We start from the raw sequence: 19,750 nt of genomic DNA on the forward strand, positions 1-19,750 counted from the left end.
GGTAGCAGCCTGCTGACACTGGTTGTGCTCTTATTAATCCTGATTGGTGATGAATTTCACATTAAAAGCTGTTTCTGACTAACGTGGCCGCATGCGAAGGCCTCTGGGAGCAGGTCGGCCACCAACTGGCTGAGACGGTCTCTGAGAGCTGAGGGACATGTACATGCTGATGTCTCAGGTTCCCAATTTGAGTGTGTGTGTATGTGTGTGAATGCAAACAGGGGGTATCCAATACAGGATAAAATTAGGCCAGCCAGGCCTTATATTGCTGACGGAGCTGGGGTGGCCAAAAAAAGCCTGGGGTGCAGGCCAACAGTGGAAGTGCAAGGAAGAGAGGAGAGCGAGCAGGACTGCAGCTGAAATGGCCTCCAAACGTAAGGAAATAAATGTCGACAGCTTAAGTAAAGTGAATCAGAGCAGACAGGGAACCGGTCAGAGTCCAGCTGTCAGGTGGAGGAGGAGGAGAGGATTTATTTATTTTTTTCCTCTCGTGTTGGGCAGGTGTGAATACAGGATGACCAGTCAGATACTGACGGTAGCATGTCTTTCATTTGGTGGACAGATGGACAGAATGGGACTCAGCTAAATGAGATCCTGTTGCTGATTGAATGTTTGTTGTTTGTTTGAGTCTTAAATGTCTAAATTGTCCCATAAGAAAGGAAGATTGATGTGTTTTCTTGTCAAAGCTGTTTTTTTAAAAATATATTCTACTTTTACATTATCATTAGAATAAGGGTTTGGTAATGGTTATGTCATGGCTTGAAAATGACCTCTTATGTGTAACAGTACAAGTATTGGTGTCTCTGTTTCTGTCTCGCCAGTATCCTGTCCAAATCTGCCATTAAATAAGAAAAATTGGAAAAATGCTCTTTTGTTTCTCTGGAGACCTGATTATGAAAACAGGACGCTGTGTAATTTGTGTGTAAATACATGACACTGTTGCTTGTAAATTGTCTTTTGGAAGGCAAGTTGTTGTTGTGTTCGTCTCTGTGTGAATATGTTTAGGTGTGAGATCCCGAGTGTTTGTTTTAATCAGATAATTATCTTGAGATTAACACTGGAGTTAGGAGGCTCATTTAATGTTTCGGTGGTTGAAGATCTAATATCAGGCTGTGACTCATCCTATAATCATTGCTTTATTTATTATTCATTCAGAAATGTGCAAAGTGTATTATTAAAAGCAACACACTCTCTCAGAGACATCTTGAAACAGCTTCTTTTTTGGCAAGTAAAGAGATTAACAAAAAGATGCTACTGCTTAGGATACCTTTGATTTGAATATAGTGCAAGATTTTCCCATATTAGTCCCATTAACTGCACACTAGCATTGTAAATATTAACAAATGTTAATTGTTTTCCTTTTCCCCCTCAACAATGTACTGAGTTTTGCTCAGAGCAGTTGAAGCAGAGAGGAGTACCAGCACAGAAGTTGAACAGTGAACTGATATGAACAGGGTCAGCAACAAAAGGTATTTTAGCCACTTAAAATTAATCCACATAAAAACACCAAAATTGGCTTAAGTGTAGGTTATATTTAGGATATTTGTACCGCTTTACTTTGCTGTCAGACAGCCTTTCCTGACAGGAAACCAATCTTATATAAGCCAAATACTGCTCTCTCCAAACCAACCAATTTCGTGCAGAGCGGCATTGCTGGTCTATTGCTGATTTGATTGGTTAGTTTGTTTGTGTTTTTTGTGTGAATTTGGTGAATCCAAACCATCCTTTTAAAACACCAAAGTCGCATAGCAACACAAACAAACTAACTGATGGAGGCGGTGGGAGAACATCAACTCCTGTGTTCTGCAGGATAAAATTACTCAGATCAGCTATTTAGTTTGGTTGGTTTGGAGAGGGTGATATGTGGTTTGTGTAACAGTAGTTTCCCATCAAAAAAGGCTGAAAATATTCTAGATATGCATACACTTAAACTGATATAGATATTTTAGGTGGAGCCTTTTCAGTCATTTTGTTGCTGATCACATTGCCTAGCTTCAGTGTTGGTACTCCTCTCTGCTCCACCAAACAGAGAGCATGATCATGTTGACCTCCAGCTACTATAATACACTGACCTCATGTACCTCATGAAAACCCCACTTCAAATAATCCAAACTACCCTTTAATGTCCACATTGGAATTTTATACTTGCCTTTACAGCACTTAAAGTACTGAGCTGAACTAAGCATAAATCCAAAAATCCATTAAAAGTTTGAGTTTGAGCACAATTTTTTTTTTTTTTTATTCCTTTTAGTTGTTAGTCACAAAGGATCAGAAGAACATTTTTCCACTAGCCTTTTTTACGTGACCCCCATGTGACTAATTCCTAAATATAGTATGACACAAAAAATGTCAGTATCTTTATTTGTAAGGAGCTATTATTAAATGCTTAGTACCCCTGGATTGAACTTAAATATCAATTACATATGCTTTAATCCAGTGTAAATCTAACTGTTAGCATGTCAAATGAATGTTGAACTTATTTTTGTGATTTTTTTTTTCTGTTGTTGTTGTATGTAGCCACATATTCCACTGCAAATTTGTATCTCTACCAAAGAAATCTGTGGGCCTTTTCCATAACATACTAAATATAGTCATTAGTCGTTAATGGGTATAGACAGTGTTTCTTTCTTGGAACATACAGCCAAATACACAAAATGGCATATTTAGTGATTTAGTTGTTTTAAACTTGCTCATATGTACCTCAAACAGACATTATAACTGTTCCAAAACTCAATGTTGTTAAAAAAAAAATCTAACAAAATCTATGTTTACTTTCTTACTTTACTTACTCTTTAGCTCTAACTAAAATGTCTCTGGCACAGAGGGAGCCATCTCTGTCACATTTCTGTCAGCACCCACAGGTTTGTTTGTACAGTGATATAAAGAGGAAGACAGAAGATGATCTGAGTCATTTCAATATGAAGCGAGAATAACATACATACACTGCATTTTGAAATGGTTTCACTTTTGGAGATGAAACTAAATTAAACAAAGTCTGCGTCTCTTTAAAACCCACAGCAACACATGATCTATCAATCAAATACAAATTCAATAGTTAAGCTCACCTTATCAGGGCAGCTCATATTATCTCCATTTGTTTAAATTAAATAAAAAACCTAGAAGAATATTTTATGATGTATATTGTATTGTGTGTCTCCATGATTCCAGAATGATGACAGAAGGTGGCATGTGCATTTTATTTTACTAAGAAAGTTCTTTATGATTGTTTTGTCTGTCCTGTGTGTTTTTAATCTAAAGTAGACCCACATTTATTTTAAGGTCTGGTGTGTAAGATTTGCGGGGATTTATTGGCAGAATACAGCAGATGTGGAATATAATATGCATGTTTTCACTAGTGTTTAATCACCTGTAAACATCAGTCATTGTGTGTCTGTTACCTTCGACTGTGTCATGTGATCCAGGGATGCAGAGACTTTCGGTGTACCTGAGGGTGTGGGTCGATGGATCCATCCATGTTGTACCACCGTGTTTCTACAGTAGGCCAGAGCAAACAAACATGTGGCCTTGTTTTTCATGAGTTTCATGTAGACTTGCACCAATTAATCTGCAATGCTTGGAATCGGGCCGGTTTTCACGTCACTGGCTCTGACCGGTGATCGGCCAGTCAGTGTCATATATCCTGCGCGAGATCACGTTCACCCAATTCATAATCTTAAGGCCTGGCTGTAACCTGGAGGACTTTGGAGAAAATCTAAATAGTATTTAATGAATATTTAATAGTCAGTGTCATATTATGAACATCCAATTTAATTTTTACAAGAAAAGTTGCAAAAATGTTTGTGAATGCTGTCAATTACAGTTCTTAGAAAGACTGAAAATCGTAATCGGCATGTCAGACCCTCCCAAAAAAATCGGAAATTAGAATCGGCCAAGGAAATTGAAATCGGTGCATCTCTAGTTTCATGCATGCTGTAAATTCTCCTACACTGGAGGTCAGCAACCCGTGGCTCCGAAGCCACATGCAGCTCTTTAACCCTTCTCCAGCTGCTCTATGGATTTGATAAAAAAAAGATATATGGAAACATAAAAAAATAATACTTTATTTATCATTGTTGTAGGCTGTGGTTGTATTGATTCTTACATTCTCCACTCCAGTTTTGCTGGTGGCTCATCTTGAGTTGCCAAATCCCCCCAAAAATTGCTTCTCCAGTACCTGACATTGCCTTCGTTGCTGCAGTTTATCTAACTTTTCTTCACCCTGCTGCCACCTGTTTCAGTGATAATTTTCTGTCTGTGTGTCTTCCTGTGTAGTTGTGGATCTAGTGTATTGGAGGAACGTGAGGAGGACTGCTGTGGTGTTCACGGGGCTGGTGATCGGTCTGGCCAGCATCTTCCAGCTCAGTGTCATCACGGTGCTCTCCCACGTTTGTCTGGGCATCCTGTGTGTCACCTTCCCCCTACGTCTCTACTACAAACTGCTGGAGCTGCTGCGCTGGAATCCCGGGGTCCGCCCCTTCCAGTGAGTCTGTCAGCGTTGAGTTGGACAGTTTGTTTTTTAAAATTCAAGCCCACACTGAATGCTGCTGTACTACTCTGTTAGGGTTGAAACATTCGGCGATGTTGTACTTGTGGCTAAATGTAGGGCCTGTATGTGTGTCCCTGTCCTCAGGTCATATCTGGACTATGACAGCTCTCTGACAGATAAGGACACAGTGATGCTGGTAGAGGAGGTGGTGCTGCTGATCGCATTCGCTGTCACAGAGATCAAACGCCTTCTTTTCATCGAAAGCATGATTGACTCTATTAAGGTTTGATGATAAATTGTGATGATACAATAATGACAGATAGAATAATATATGAACACCAGCTGATTCATAAAACTGACATCTAAATGACAAAAATCCAAAAATTGCAGAACTAAAGTACTGAAACAGTGTGCTGATAGGGACGCAATACACTACCTGCTACCACAACACTGGGCAGGTAGTGTATTGTCAGCTTATATGGGCATGTGACTGTTTCCCACAGTTTAAAATAAACTTATCTTTTTTGTTTGCTGGGGAACAGTAAATCAAAACAATGATCTGAAAGAGCTGTAGAGAGAGGCAGGTCCCTCACCTTCCAGTGTCCTCCACTGAGTTTTCAGAGTCAGAGGGAAATGACTTCCCAACAAGCAACCTACACACTAAAAACTGCAGATTAGCCAGTGGTCGCCGACAGTATGAACATAAACAAGCTAGCAGATGTTACCTTTTCTTTTGCAAGGATTTAGCTATTTTAATGGCAGGGCTCACCTCCCCACACACCAAAACAAGTTCCCCTCTGACACAATTTTGCAGGACCACTGTCTATGCAGCATTAAGTTTGAACTGCAAATGTTTGTCAATTTATCACCACAAAAAGTTCTCTGGTTTAAAAAATTAAGTGTAAAAATAGTAAATAGTAAAGTACAATTTCGTTTTGAGTTTCCAACCCCAACATGGAACATTTAATTTTATTCTTCCAGAGGGAAAAATTATGTAAAGTGTTTAGAGAACTGACTGTAAATAAGGATGGACACTGCGCCTCCCCTTACTCCAAAATATCCCAGAATCAACCGCTGCCATCACGTACTGGTGACGTCGTTTGGAGCCAGATTCTGTGCAGCAGCTGCACTTTCAAGTTCCCGCCCACACACCGGGCTGACCTAATCTGAGAGGGGTCTGGCTGCGGACCTCCAGCGTGAGACCGCTTTCGGTGCAGGCTCCTCTCTCAGGCCACCTCCAGCGTCAGGCCCAGAAATAACAAACTTTTTACGCGTCTCCAAAAGGACTCCGTCAGTTTCCTACAAGTGACGGACTTTTGCTACTTGACTGCCGCTGTGTCCGATCCACAATCAAGATTTTTTGGCTTCTCTTTTGGGGAAATCTCATGTTGTCCATCTTTAAATATGTCAATGGTTGAGAGCTGCAGCTATGCACAAGTGGAGTTTGTCAGTTCCATAAGAGGGAGCATCTTTACAGCCTTATACTTAGTTTTATGACAACCTATGAATTTACTGATTTGCAAAATGATCTTTAATGAAACAAAATGGGATTTAAAAAATTATTCACATTGTTCACATATATATTTGTTTTTCTGAAATAAGGTCCCATGGTGTCCACTGGAAGGGGAGGGACTTTGTCTCTCTGTAATGGAGGTGTTCACACTGGGATTGACAGCACAACCCCTTCACATCACAGGGACTCATTTGTTCTAACAGTCTTATTGTTTAATTCAAGATAACAGCCAACCTTTTTGTATTCTTTCTCTCAGTTTGTTGTCCTTCTATATCTGCTGACCTATGTTGGGGTCGAAACAAACGGACTGACTCTGGTGATAGCTGGTAAGTTCTTCTTCCAAAGAGTAAGTCATGAGTGTTTCTGAGCTGCCAACCCTACGATCATGGTCTGGTTAGGTTTAGGCAAACAAAACTACTTGCTAAAAATTAGATAAAGATCATGTGCATGGCTCGAAAACTCCACTCACTCCCCACTCACATTCAGTGTCCAACAGTCCACTCTGACCTCATCCCTAAGGACCCCATTCACACAGAGACATGTTGCTTGGAGAACTGGTTCCCAACCTTTTCCCTTAAGTGACCATTTTCTATCACTGTGACACGATGTGACACACATATTCTATGGATAAGTATACCAGTGCAGAACAACTGATAAACTGTACAATTAACCCAAACACTTAACACAAGAACTGCAGAATGTTTTTGGATGGATTTTGAGATGATTATTTCCTGTACACTGCATCAGAGGTGAGTTTTCCTGATATTTTTAGCAACATTTTTATCCAATTCTTTGACAAATACAATGTTTTCTCCTCTTTGTTCTATTAGGTCTTTGGTTGTATTAACTGCATACTTTTCTAATCGAGCCTGAATATAACTTGTGTTTAGGTCTTTGTCTCCTTATCCTGTTAGATTTAAAAAAAAAAATCAAATCTTTAGAAATAACATTTCATTCAGTTTTGTTCACACCTACTTAGATTTCTTATACTCCCTTAAAAATCAGGAAGGCCTTACCATCCCCAGTGAAGCTTTGGCAACCCCTAGTGGGGGTCGGGACACCCAGGTTGTCAACCAGTGGCTTAAAGAAATGGTTTTGTACACCGTGTATATACATGAAAGAATGTACTAATGTACTTTACAACTTAAACTAAAGCTGTATAATAGCAATCAAGTAATTGTTTCTCTTTTCTCTTTGTTTAACAGCTGTGATTGCCATTTTTTCCATTCCTCTTTTGTACAAAAAGCAGCAGGTGAGCATTTCATGATTTTCACTGAACTTTTTGATATCATCATAAACTGCAATTCTACTTCAAGCAGGAAAAAAGAGATTATAAACGGGAAATAATAACACTGTAGGGTGAAAATGACGTATCAAAGTGATTAAATATATGAGTGCATGAACTGTACTTAAGAAGTTTAGGGAATCTCTTTTAGTGGAGAACATAACAGATTCTAATAAAACCATCTATGATGCCAGGAAACTACAGATTGGATACAGACGCATTTTGATTGCACTGATTTATCTGTTGTTTGGGTGACAGGTGCGGATCAGGAGGATGGTTAGATCAGTCAAAGCTTTTATAAAGAAAATCAAAAACCTGTAAGTAACCTGCTGTATATATCATGTTCTTTTATGTGCTCTTAATATCATGCTACAAAATATGAGCATCTTTTTGTTTTGTTTTTTTGTCTCTCAACATTGTTTTGTTTCAGGTTCCTGGGTCTGTATGAGTCAGTGAGACCCTCTCCTGCCTCTGAACCCGCCCCAAAATCTGCAGCCATAGCTGCAGCTGCCGCCAAACAGAAAGCAAAGTCTAAGTAACTTGTTGGTCATGTACATTGGAAGCACCCAGGATTTGGGATTTGAAAAATGTTGGAATGGTACGTCCTCTGTGGGGCCGCTGGAGGGGCGGCTCATTTCCATTTCTCCACCACGATGTTTGTTTATGGGAGCACGAGTTAATCCATCCTGACAGTTGAAACAAAGCTGCCATTCACTCACAGAGAGGGAGTGGAGGTACATGAGGAGAAGAATTTTATTTACCGAGATGCTTTCTGTGGGCAGTGTTTAATATAACCAGTTCACACAGCCAGCTACTCCGAGCAGGGATGGCACAGACTGCAACTGTTTTTTTTTTCTTTGATAACAGGTCTATTTTTACACAACTGGTGAGCATGGTGTTCCTGTTGAGGTGCAGAATTATTCATAACGAAGCAGTGAAGCATTATTGCTGCTTTCATTATTTAGTATCATTTATTGTTAGCTGGACAGAATAAAATTGACATTAGCATCACCTGCCATTAATTAACATTAATTGTTTTGCGCTTGCTACATTACCTGAGTAACCTCAGTATTAGCAAAAGCTTTCTAAGCAGCAACACTTTACAACTTTTATGAGAAATAATGAGAGCACTGTCCTCTGCTCTTCATGCTAATTGAATTTAATCAGGTACAAACAGTGACTTCCTGCTGCCCTTGGGAAAGTCTAGTGATTAAAGGTACAAAGAGTACCAACAAAATAATGTTTAACAAGAGAGAGCAACCTCAGCGCTCCTGCAGTAACTTCATCTGAATTTGGACTGATTAATGGCACAAAAATACACGTCTTTAAAGCACTGGATTGCTGCAATTTGTATTTTCCAGATAAGAGACAACTTCATTTCTGCACTGTAAAAGTAAATGACTTGTAATTCAAAAAGTTAGTGTACTGCCTTTACATTGTAAGTTGAGTGAATCTGAAAGGATGAGCTGAGGTAATTTTATAATCATTCAAAACAAATAAACATTTCTAGTGAAATGATTTTGATATTAATTCAGTTGTACTTCAGAAAACATATTCAACAAGCCTAAAATATTAATTTGAACCAACAACTCTTCAGTTACTCTGACAAACATTATAAATAAATTTGATTTCCTTTTACATTTTCTTAGTTTGAAGAGTCAGCTTTTAAAAACTTAAATCTGCAGCTGCTTTTGTTGGAGCTACGTCGTTCTAGCATCAGATAATATATCATGTTAGAAGAACTTGTGTTTATTAGTCCTGAAGTTTTCTTAAAATAAATGCTAGAAGGTTTAACTAGAATAAATACAATGTTAATGAAAAAAGTTTTGTTGATTCAACTAAATTCCTGTATGTTTTTTTTTACAGTGCATATATGTTAACTGTTATTTTAAACCTGTAGTAATTTATATTTTTTGGCTTAAATTGATTAAAGTAATGAAGTGAACTTATTAACAAACATTTACACATCTAGCAGACAGTCCGGTATTTGTTGCTTTTTAAACTCTAGTAGCTCTTTATTTATGAAGGCATTTAAGCTGCTAAATGTTCACCGGCTAGACACTTACTTTGTCTGCCTGCCATTTATTGTTGGGCAGGTAATGTATGGTGGATTTTTAATGTGTTGTAACTGAAAGCAACTACCTGTGGCAGGTGAGAAACAAGGCTTTGAGAGTGAACCAGAGCAGTCAAACAAAACAATGAGCTGAAAGATGCTAAAATGCTCTGTAGAGCTGAGAAAAACTGCAGAGTCAGTTATTTGATCCGTTGTTATAAAAATATTAATTTTAGCTGCTTGAAACTTGTCAGAATGTATTTGTCTCTTATTGCTCAAGTCTTTCAAGCACTCTTGGAGGAATGGAACAGGAAATGTTAATGTTGTTTGCTTACATTTTCTCTCACCTTTTGTGTGTTTCTTATGTGTAACTATAACTAAAACTAGCTACGTAAATGTATTTTTATGAGGACAGACCACCTCCACCCTGTTTCAGCTGTATAATTGTGTGAACCAGCTGCACCATAGAGAACATTTCAGTAGACAAAATTACAATCTGGAGATTTTACACCATTTGTAAAATATTTAGTGTCATTCTCAAACTTTAAACAAAAAGCCAGATACTTAAAATGAAGGACTGAGACACAAAAATTGGTCAATGGACTCATCCTGTGAGTCATTTCCAAAAAAACAAAACAACAAATGAAGCAGCATCGTAATATGTCGCTGTTTGACAAGGAGGTGGAGGTCACTGGAAAATACAAATATATCCACTTTAGGAAGCCATTAAATCCCATTTCATGGAAATGACATCACCCTGAAGGGAGAATAATAATATAACACTTTAATACTTCCAGCAGCAAAGATCTGATGTCAGTATAGATGGTTGCTGGCACAACCCCATGTCAACATTTTCCAAATCAACCAAACTATTCAAGAATGTGGTCACTGTTTGTTTCCAAAGGTGACCAAGACATCAGCATAAAATTACACAAAACGCCTCAAGAAGAATTTTCTCATTGCTAAATTAAATCAGTACTTTGAACCAACAGTGCTGCTGAGCACTTGGAAGGTGCTACATGAGTAAACTGGACAATTTATGATGAATCTTTACCTTTAAAGCTGCAATATTATTTCATTAATATTTTGCTTGAAATAACTAATTTTGACCACTGTATGTCACTAACAATATCTGAATTGAAAGGTTCTTCTAAAAAATATTTGTCTTTGCTCACCCCTTTGTACTTCAAATTACCTACTGCAGCATTAATGTAACTTCACAAACAGCCGGACACTTTAGTTGTGTCCTGACCTGACATGGGTTACACTGATGAACTGTCACTCCCACAAACTGTGACATCAGCTGAAAGACCAATATAAATAGATTATAGTTGGGTGTGTACCATCATTGGCTTGTTAAAAATGTTCCAGTGCTTTAACTGGCATGATTATGTGGTACGGTAAAAGGTACAATTTCTGGTGAACTATTCCTTTATCCAGACAACTATATGGTTTTTAGCTGCCAAACCTGAGCCAGTAAACTGTACGCAGTTATTTCAGTGCAGCTGTTTAGTGTCAGTTAATGTTGGTGTTCCCTAGAGGTCGGTGTTTCAGAACTTAAAATGCAGCTGCACTCATACTAACATGTCTTAATGAAGTGAGAGTTATTTACTGTAATTTCACATTAATGATCCCTGGTTGAAGCAGTATGTAAGAGTTTGGTCCAGGCTTGAGTGAGTGGAGGAAGGCTTTTTTCAAATTTTGCATTTTGGGAATTACAACTTTATTCTCAACATTTCAACTTTTTTCTTGACATTTCAACTTCTCGAAATGCTCTTCCTCCTTTTAATTTTCCCTTTATGCCTGGCCCTCATACTCTCCCATAAAGCAGCCTTAAGAGCACTGCTGGTAGGGCAGGAAAAGAGGGGATTAAAAGTTTCAGTGTGTAATTTAAGAAAATAAATAAATAAAAGGGCCAGTACACCTTACTTATAATAAAAAAGTAGTAGTGGTATCGAACTCTGCAGATAATTTTGGTTGAATTTACCCAGAAAACACTTCAACCACTTTCATAAGGACTGTTTCTTTGGTAGAAAGTAGCCCCTATGAAAACAGTAAAGTCCATAGAACACAGAATTAAGCGTTTCTGCTAAGAGATTTTCAAAGCAGTGAGCAACACAAATGAAATGCCACTCACCTCCACTGAGCTGAGGTGGCATTGGATATCTAAAAATCTGATCATATAAAAGCAATACTTTCTAAACTGCTACTACCAGAGGTGAATAAGAATTTTGTTTTGTAATTAGGGTGAACTGACCCTTCAAACAGCAACAGCTTGCTATAGTGACAACTGATATCACTTAAGAAATATTTGTATCAGTAATATAATTGTTACTGTTGATGTAGAATTGGCGTCTTTGTGATGTTTTTCTAGGTATCACTTTACACAACTTTACAATGCAACAACATAAAAGTGTAGTCATGATCGCTCGAAAAATTCTTTAAGTGAGGCATGACAGGGCTTAACCTAAATTGTTTTTGCTCTTAAGATTGTCACTTTTAACTTTTGTTTAAGATTGACTTGTTTCTATAGGTATTTATAAGTTTTTTAATTCTTATTTCCTGTTGTTATGTTACTCCCCAATAAAAGGTTATTTACTAAAATGAAGGTGAGTTTTATTTTCACTCTGTACCCCCAAAGTGTTAACTAATAACTAAAATGGCTCTGTTCTATTAAAGTGTCCTGGTAGGTCATGACAGCATGACACACAATACCATGCGCCTGAAACTGGAGCAGCTAAATGGAATTCAGGCATCATGCACTTTAATATTGACACCTGTGATGTTCCTTTACACGGCTCCTCCACCTTGCACCGACATATTTGACCACTAGGTGTTGCTCTTGGAAAGTCTCAGCTACGCCCCATCAGGAGTGGATGAGAGAAACCGAGAGTACTCACTGATCTACAGAGAAACAAATGAATCCTGACAAACATTTTAAACATCAGCGTGGAGTCAATACAACGCGGGCTTCAGCTCCTCGAACGCCGCATCGTCTATACAAAATGTTCCTGTTAATAAAAACAGCTTTTCTCTCTGTGTGGTGAGAATCACAGTGGATACAATGTGAATGTGACCTTGAAAAGAATTTCCCTCAAACACGTCAATTCAAACTCTGTCTCAAATCCTCAAGGACGTTTTCCTTTTGTTTCCACATGCAGTGACTCAGAGCTTGTGTCTGTTAGACTGTTTACTTTAAAAGGTTATTGAACACCTCGATGTGCTGAACAGCGGCCTGAGAACTAATCAGCAGTCGCCACAGTATCATGTCACAGTCACACAGGTGCAAATTTGGCAACAGTATGCATTTTAATACATAAATCAAACAAGACAAGAGCTCATGACCATCTAATCTAGAAATATAAAGACTACAGAATATAGCCTATAGTCTACTGAGAGGGAATAATGTCAATATGGCACATCAAACAGTTAGTTCTCCAGGCCGTACTACAGAAATCTCCAAAGTTGCTGATCGTATCTTGACTGTTTGGTAATCATGATAATTAGGATTAGGAACTGATTTGGTGGAGAAAAAAAATGTCATTATAGATGGACAGTTCTGAGTCAAAATGCCTCGTGCAAGAACAGATTTGTTCTTTAGTGGTGTGTACGAGTGATTTAGGTGACCTTGTGGCACTCACCACTTTTATGGTATTTTTAATTTTCTTCCAAATACGAGGATAATACACATACAGTCATGTACAGTCAGTCTACTTGTATCCAAACCGAGGTTTTTCATTAACAACTGTACATTTCATTAATCTAAAGACATTTTGGGTTTGAAAAATAAATTGCACTTAATAATGATGCTGGCATTATCCTGTTTGACCACATTTCAAATTTAATATAACTGTACATTTACACATAAAGTCTCTCATCATTCATCCAGTGATCTCTTTTTATCTGCTGTCAGGTGTATTGACCGTGTATCTGCACATGTAGGTTTATGAAGTCTCTGTCCAGGCGAACATCCTGACTTATTTCATCTTCGATCTCCGTGATGAAAACTTCCCCTGACCCTCTCCTCCTGATGCAGTCATCGCTCGCCCCTTACTGTGGCTGTGGCGAGTCCTATTTTTTTTTTCTCTGAAGTCATTTTCATATCGAGACATTTCCTCTTTATTCCAGTGTAGCTAATTACTGACTAGCTAATGATAGTCTTTGCTAACAGTAGGTAGTAGTGTTCACTAACAGCAGCTAGCAGTAGTTCTTGCTAATGATAGTGTTGTGGCTCATTTATGCTCTATGTTTGGAATGCATATAGATATGGACAGAGCATTCTCTCCGTACTCTGTGTTTATTTCATCTTTATTTCTGCAGATTTTCTGAAAGCTTATGATACGGATGAACCAGAGGTGTACATCCAGTAGTTTTGGGAGCACTGAAAAGAATTCTCTGTGCACATTACAATGTTTTTAATGGCCACACAAACCAACGCTGTCTGCAAGGCTGCTTCTGCTTTTGCTTCCTCCTCAAGAGGTACATTATCACAACCTCCTCCTATCTATCATTTTGGTTGTCAGAAACTTTTGACCCTTCTTCTTCTTTGCGATAACTTTTGACTTTGATGTTGCCCTCTAGTGCCAATGTAAATGATGCATGGAAGTATGTGGGCAGTCACAGTTACATTGTTTGAAACAAATGTATGTATTTTCAGATGTAAAAGGAGCATAAATGAGCCTTTAGCTAACAGTAGCTAACGGTAGTGTTAACTAATTTGTCTAATCTGTATAGCTGCTCTTTTACACCCTTTTTTCTTTTATCTCCCAAGTTAGCGTTGTCATAAATTTTCTAAAAAGCACATCTTTGTATTTCTCTAAAGATGCTACCAAAAGCTCTGACTCATCTGTTTAAGTTAAGTGTCCATCATTGTTTTTCCTTTGCTTTGTTTTTGCTTGTTTTACCATTTTTGATGTTTCATGTGGTCATATGTTTTTAGATGTTTCAATGTATGTTTTAGTGTGTTTGAATGATTTTTTAAAAAAGGGTTACAAAGTGTTTTGGCTTGGTGAGATGAGAAAAGTAGTGTTAGTTCCTAGGTACCAGACATAAAGTTGCAAGATTTGATTGAGTGTCTGGATTTCCTAACCTGAGATAAGATTGGATGAAGTAAGATAAGACAGGACAGTTAGTTAGGATTTGCTTATACCAAATCGGGAAAAATCCTATCTACACTTATGTCAACTTCAGACAACTTACAGAATTTCTGTAAGACGGCTCCAGATCATCACAGTAAAAGCAGATAGTATATTTATGAACAGTGTGAATTATGTAATCCACTTCAACTTCAACAGACTCCTCGCCACAAATCTTCCGAGTATTTCCCTCAGTTTACACATAAGTGAATTTTTCTAAAGTATAAAAAGTACTGACATCAGTAAAGTCTCAGATGACTGTTTCCCTGATTAGTTATGACTCTACGTAATTACACTGGCACAGAGGCTACATTTACACATATACACATCTACAGCTGCTGCTGCCAGAAAGCATTGTGTCATAAAATTACAACAGCAAATCACAGAACTGGGACAGAAATACCTTAATTAATCCCTTCATGGTCTGTGTTGCAGTTAGTACATTTGGTCTCAGTGGACCTAAGCGGTTCGGATCTGACGTGGTTTGGTCTAGTGATAAGCCTGAGAATAGAGTCTCAGATGGATGCTTTGTGGTACCCTCTCCAACAGGGGGGAAAGGAAAACAGTGTTTGGATTTTGGTGGGTAATTACAACCCTCAGCTAGTTTCATGTACCGTATGGTGCACAAGCTGATCAGGAGGCAGATAATGTGAGTTTTGTTTTCTTGGTTGTGTAATTTCTAAAACATCATCTAGGTATGATAAGTGATATAAAATTCTAAATACTGATACAAACAGGATATCTGCAAAACAGAAATAGCAAAGAAAAGGAATTTAAGGAACATTTCACATACCACTTTCATGTCTGTTCAGACATTATGAAGCAGCAGTCATTTAGCTTAGTTTAGCATAAAGACTAGAATCAGGATGAAATAGTTAACCTGATTATATTTAAAGGTTAAAAAAAATCTGCCATCATCACCTCACCTTAAGGTCAGCAGTTGACCCATCCTAAGTCAATCTCCTTTTCTGTACTCCAGTAACAGTTGAGCTAATTTATTTGTGATGGAACCTCAGTCAACTTCATCCTTTTCTGGTTCCTACCTAATTAACTAGCATTTTGCTAACATTAGCTAACTTTAAATGTGATTATATATAAGCCCCTAAAAACATCTTTTAACTATCGTCAAAATGTGTGGGGTTTTTTTTCAATGTATATGAGCCTAGCACATAGCATTTGCAAGGAGAAAGGAGACAGCTGACTGAGGCTTCACAGGGTACAAAGCTTGTGCAAGTTATTGGAACACAGTGCAAAAATGGGAGAGATTTGATTAATTCCTACATGAAGTGAATTTTACAAAGACAATTTGTGTTTATATGGCTGCAGTTACTTCCAGGAGTCTTGTCATCGCTGTTGGGTTGCCTGATAATTTCTGTTACCTTTGGAGACGGCCAAGTCAGTTGTTTCCCCATGTTTCCAGTCTTTGTGCTAAGCTAAGCTGTAGCTTCATATTTTGCAGGCAGACATGAGAGTGGTATCAATCTTCTCATCTAACTCTCAGCAAGAGAGCAAGTGAGAATATTTCCCAAAATGTTAAAGAGGCCCTTTAAGACAAACAACATTTGACAGTGTGAAGTAAAAAGCAATGGAAATTTGTGAGAACTGCTTGCAAAGGGAGGCGTTGCCCTCCACTGCTGCCAGCTGTTTCCTCCTCTGGATTGATGGCTCAGTGAATTAGGTGAAGCCTGTACAACACAGACAGAGTGAATGACTGCCAGGTGCTTGGTGGACTGTGTTCAGGATGTCTGTCACAGTCACACATAGTGTTCCCGGTGGTTGATGTACACGCGGTCTGTCCCGCTCTGATGACACACCCACTCCAGGCGCTGGGTGGGGCTTTGTATTCCTGGTGGACCTGGCCTTGTTGTGGGTGGGTTCTGCCCGTCAGTCAGCTCGTACCTGCACTCCGCCCTACGAGTCTGCAGGTTAGAAATGACCAAAGATACTATTTCATGCCAAAAAAACGCAAAATAGTTTACCTTCTCATGTAATTTGTGATGTCAGAGCATCAGAAAATCATATTAAGTGTTATCTTTAGGCCTCTTTCTGGCTGTGACTAAAAAAAAGTACAAGCTTATGAAAGCTTGAGTTGAGCTGAGAGCACAAATTAAATTTTAAACCATCTTACATATTAAATGAGTACAGCCATTAAGCCTCCTGTTTAATAAACACACATAATAACACTGTCCAATATTTAGGATGTTATAACTTCCTCTTGTGACTCATCATTAGCTAACCAAATATTTATCTGTGTGGCGCAGTGATGATTCAGACACACCAAAATGTACTGACGTGATATTAAAGTGGTTATGAAAAGGTGAATGGGGTTTACCTGACAGAGCCAGGCCACCTGTGATGCGTGGACACCCAGTGGAACAGCCGGTGCTCTCGCACAGTAGGGAGGAGGAGGCTTGTGTGTCGGAGGAAGGTCAATCCTTCAGAGACAGAGAAAAACAAATCGCAATGACGAGAGAGCGGACAGACGGCTGAGAGACAAAACTGTGTAATTAGAAAGAAGCAGTTTAGTGACAGTTTCTCCTGGGTGCAAATTCAATTGTTGGATAAGATTTATAGAGGGGCTGCTTATAGGAGCACCTTTGAGTCAAATGCTGCTCTCACTGAGAAAATAACTCTGATGATGTCATGTTATGTTTTGGATTGGGCTTTTAGATTATAAGTTTGTAATAGAAAGACTGTGAAACAAACTGGAGGTGTGGAGCATCATGTTCTCACTCCCAGCTTGTCAAATACAGCAGTGCCCCTATGTTTCTAACTACGATGCTTTAGGTACCCCTCTAGAACCAGTTCTGTGTGTGCAGGGCTCAGATCACGATAAAAATCCCCCATTATTTTGTCATCTAAAAGCTTTTATTATGAAGCAGCAAAATCATGAAATGTTTGTCTCTTACCAGCATTGACTTAACACAACTCCTATCAGCTGCAAGTGAACATGAAACATAAAGAAGATGCCTGAAAGTACAAACAGTGTAACCGGAGAGAAGCCAAAGTTCAAGCCACAGAGATTCAGTTAGAAGCCACAAAAGTACAGAGAGCTGAACACAAAAGACTTAAAATATCTTTCTCTTTGGTCTCCTGCACAGACATGAGTTAAGTCTCTGTTTTCCAGTGCACAAACTCATCTACTGGTAACTGGAAGAGAGTCAATTGCCTACTTTTAGCCAGATTAGCTGCATTTAAAAGCCCTGCATTATACCATCTAATTTTGGGGTAAAAAATGAGTATTAGTTTCATACTCAAAATGAACCCTAGTCTCCTGGGTGAAAGTCCTGTATCTGTTTGATCCATCCATCCATCTCACCTCCTCCATACATGGACTTTCTCCATCTTTATATAATATTGCCTCACTTCAATGGCACAACAAAACAAAACACCACAGAAGCACCACCAAAAATGATGGTACAGAGGGGTTCCTACGGTGTCCTGTGTCCAATCATTGGGGCATAAGCTGCCATCTTTGTTGTGTTGGGAGTGAGAACGGACTGTGTAGAGACATGAGCATTTACCACACAGGGGCAATCAAAAAGAAGATGCTACTGAGTTGCATTATGGGCATTTTTGCAGCTCAATCCACTCTAGGGAATAAAAGTCAGGATATTTCAGCCTCTGCTGCATCAATTTTGATCATTCTTTTAAGAATATGTCTCTTGCAATTCCACCAACTTTATGGAAGTACAGTACTAAATCACTGCAGTATCCCCTCCAACCAACAGGGTTTAAGATATTTGACAAGACAGATATAAGGGTGATGGACTTTCATACATAATAGTAAATTGTAAGATTTCTGACAGCTGCTCTGAAATCCCTCACTGTGTGAGTTCCTCTAAACCACAGTAAGACACTTAGCTCAGAATGCTTTTCTCATTTACTGAAATCCCTCTCCACTACTAAAGTTAAACCTAGAAACTGACCTTGACCATTCATAAAATGGTGTCATGACAGCCATTGATTTTCTAACGCTCTATCACTTGATGCTGCTCTTCTCTTTCATACTCAGAATGAGAGGCGGTAAGAGATTACAGTTGGTGCTCTCAGTGACACGCTGCCCTACACTCACGTCCGTGTGTGATGAAGGAGAGGGACGAGGCCTGCATCAACTTGCCCCCCCTCGCCGTCCCACTGGGACTTACAGCCGCGGTCATACTTAAGATGCTAAGTTTGTCGTGGCATTGACCACAGACCAACACATGGCCAGATACACCGTCCTGTAGTGTCAGCGGAGTGATGTAGGGACCACACACACGCACAATGTTGAGTATTTCCCCCTCAGTGCTGTTTGCTGTCAGCAATGTCTGCAGGTGGGCTGTTGTCACAATGACTGTCACATAAACGGTCAGTTTGAAACTCAGTCTGAGGAAAACACAATAAAAGTCTTTCAATTTTTCCTGAAGAGGGTGCAAAAATTTTTACAAAGAAAAATGTGTATTGAGCAAAGAAACAAATGCCATAGTTCATGTGTTGAGTGCTGTTATTCGGGATAATGAGAGAAAACACAAGATTTCAAAAGAAGAGTAGAATAACTAAGAAGAATCCTTCAGATCAAACAATAATCCGTCTATGAATAACTCTTAGGTTTGTGCTTCTCAATTATAAGCTGCAAACAGTTTCAGTCCCTTCTTCATACATCACTGACTTATTTGCAATAGACATGAAATAATTTGTATTTTGGGAGGATTTAGCACCCTGAATGAAATGCTACAGGATTTATTTAGCAGTTTAGCTCCCTTCCTTGACACAAGCTTGATGCATGTTAACTGTTTCCCTGGAGTGAGCATGCTCAGTGACACACTAACAGGGATGGATGAGGGGATCAACCTGCAACCTTGCAGATATGCTCCACAGGTTCATAATAATGATTTGCATGTAAGGCTTATTGGACAAAGCACACCTCTGTTGTACTATTAGGACTTAAAGGGATAGTTTGAATTTAAGTTTGGATGGAAGTGAGGTACTTAGACACAGTCAGTGTATTACCCACAGTAGATGCCCCCAGTTTAGAGAAGCAGAGAGGGGCACCAGCAAGGAAGCTAAGCAATATACTGTTGTCTATAGCAATGCATTATAGTCAATTTAAAAAGCCCACCTAAAAAAAAATCAATATAAGTTAAAGTGTACCCTGTATTTAGAATATTTTCACCACTTTACCTTGCTGTCAGACAGCCTGTTCCAACAGGAAACCACTGCTACATGAGCTAAATGTAGTTTTTTCTCTGGTTGGTTTAGAAAGAGCAATATTTGGCTCATATAACAGCAGTTTCCC

General features: G+C 38.8%; 2 protein-coding genes across 2 annotated transcripts in view; one reads left to right on the plus strand and one right to left on the minus strand.

Annotated features, from left to right (window-relative positions):
* The first annotated feature begins 300 nt into the window (after nucleotides 1-300).
* On the plus strand, nucleotides 301-9,097 carry rtn2b (reticulon 2b). Its single transcript, XM_084730945.1, has 7 exons — nucleotides 301-374; nucleotides 4,273-4,480; nucleotides 4,631-4,769; nucleotides 6,256-6,325; nucleotides 7,205-7,251; nucleotides 7,543-7,601; nucleotides 7,715-9,097. The coding sequence occupies exons 1-7, from the start codon at nucleotides 362-364 to the stop codon at nucleotides 7,821-7,823; spliced, it is 645 nt and encodes a 214-aa protein (XP_084587071.1). The 5' UTR covers nucleotides 301-361; the 3' UTR covers nucleotides 7,824-9,097.
* Nucleotides 9,098-15,658: 6,561 nt separating this feature from the next.
* Nucleotides 15,659-19,750, minus strand: part of nectin3b (nectin cell adhesion molecule 3b) — a 32,900-nt gene continuing 28,808 nt past the window's right edge. The window contains exons 7-8 of the mRNA XM_084730262.1: nucleotides 16,805-16,907; nucleotides 15,659-16,391 (exon numbers count right to left, since the gene is read on the minus strand). Coding sequence (XP_084586388.1) covers nucleotides 16,227-16,391; nucleotides 16,805-16,907 — 268 coding nt within the window. The 3' untranslated portion in view covers nucleotides 15,659-16,226. The remainder of the gene's footprint in view (nucleotides 16,392-16,804; nucleotides 16,908-19,750) is intronic.

This window comes from Lutjanus erythropterus, chromosome 11 (assembly GCF_056507025.1).
Source record: "Lutjanus erythropterus isolate fLutEry1 chromosome 11, fLutEry1.hap2, whole genome shotgun sequence".
NCBI classification, from domain to species: Eukaryota; Metazoa; Chordata; class Actinopteri; order Lutjaniformes; family Lutjanidae; genus Lutjanus; species Lutjanus erythropterus.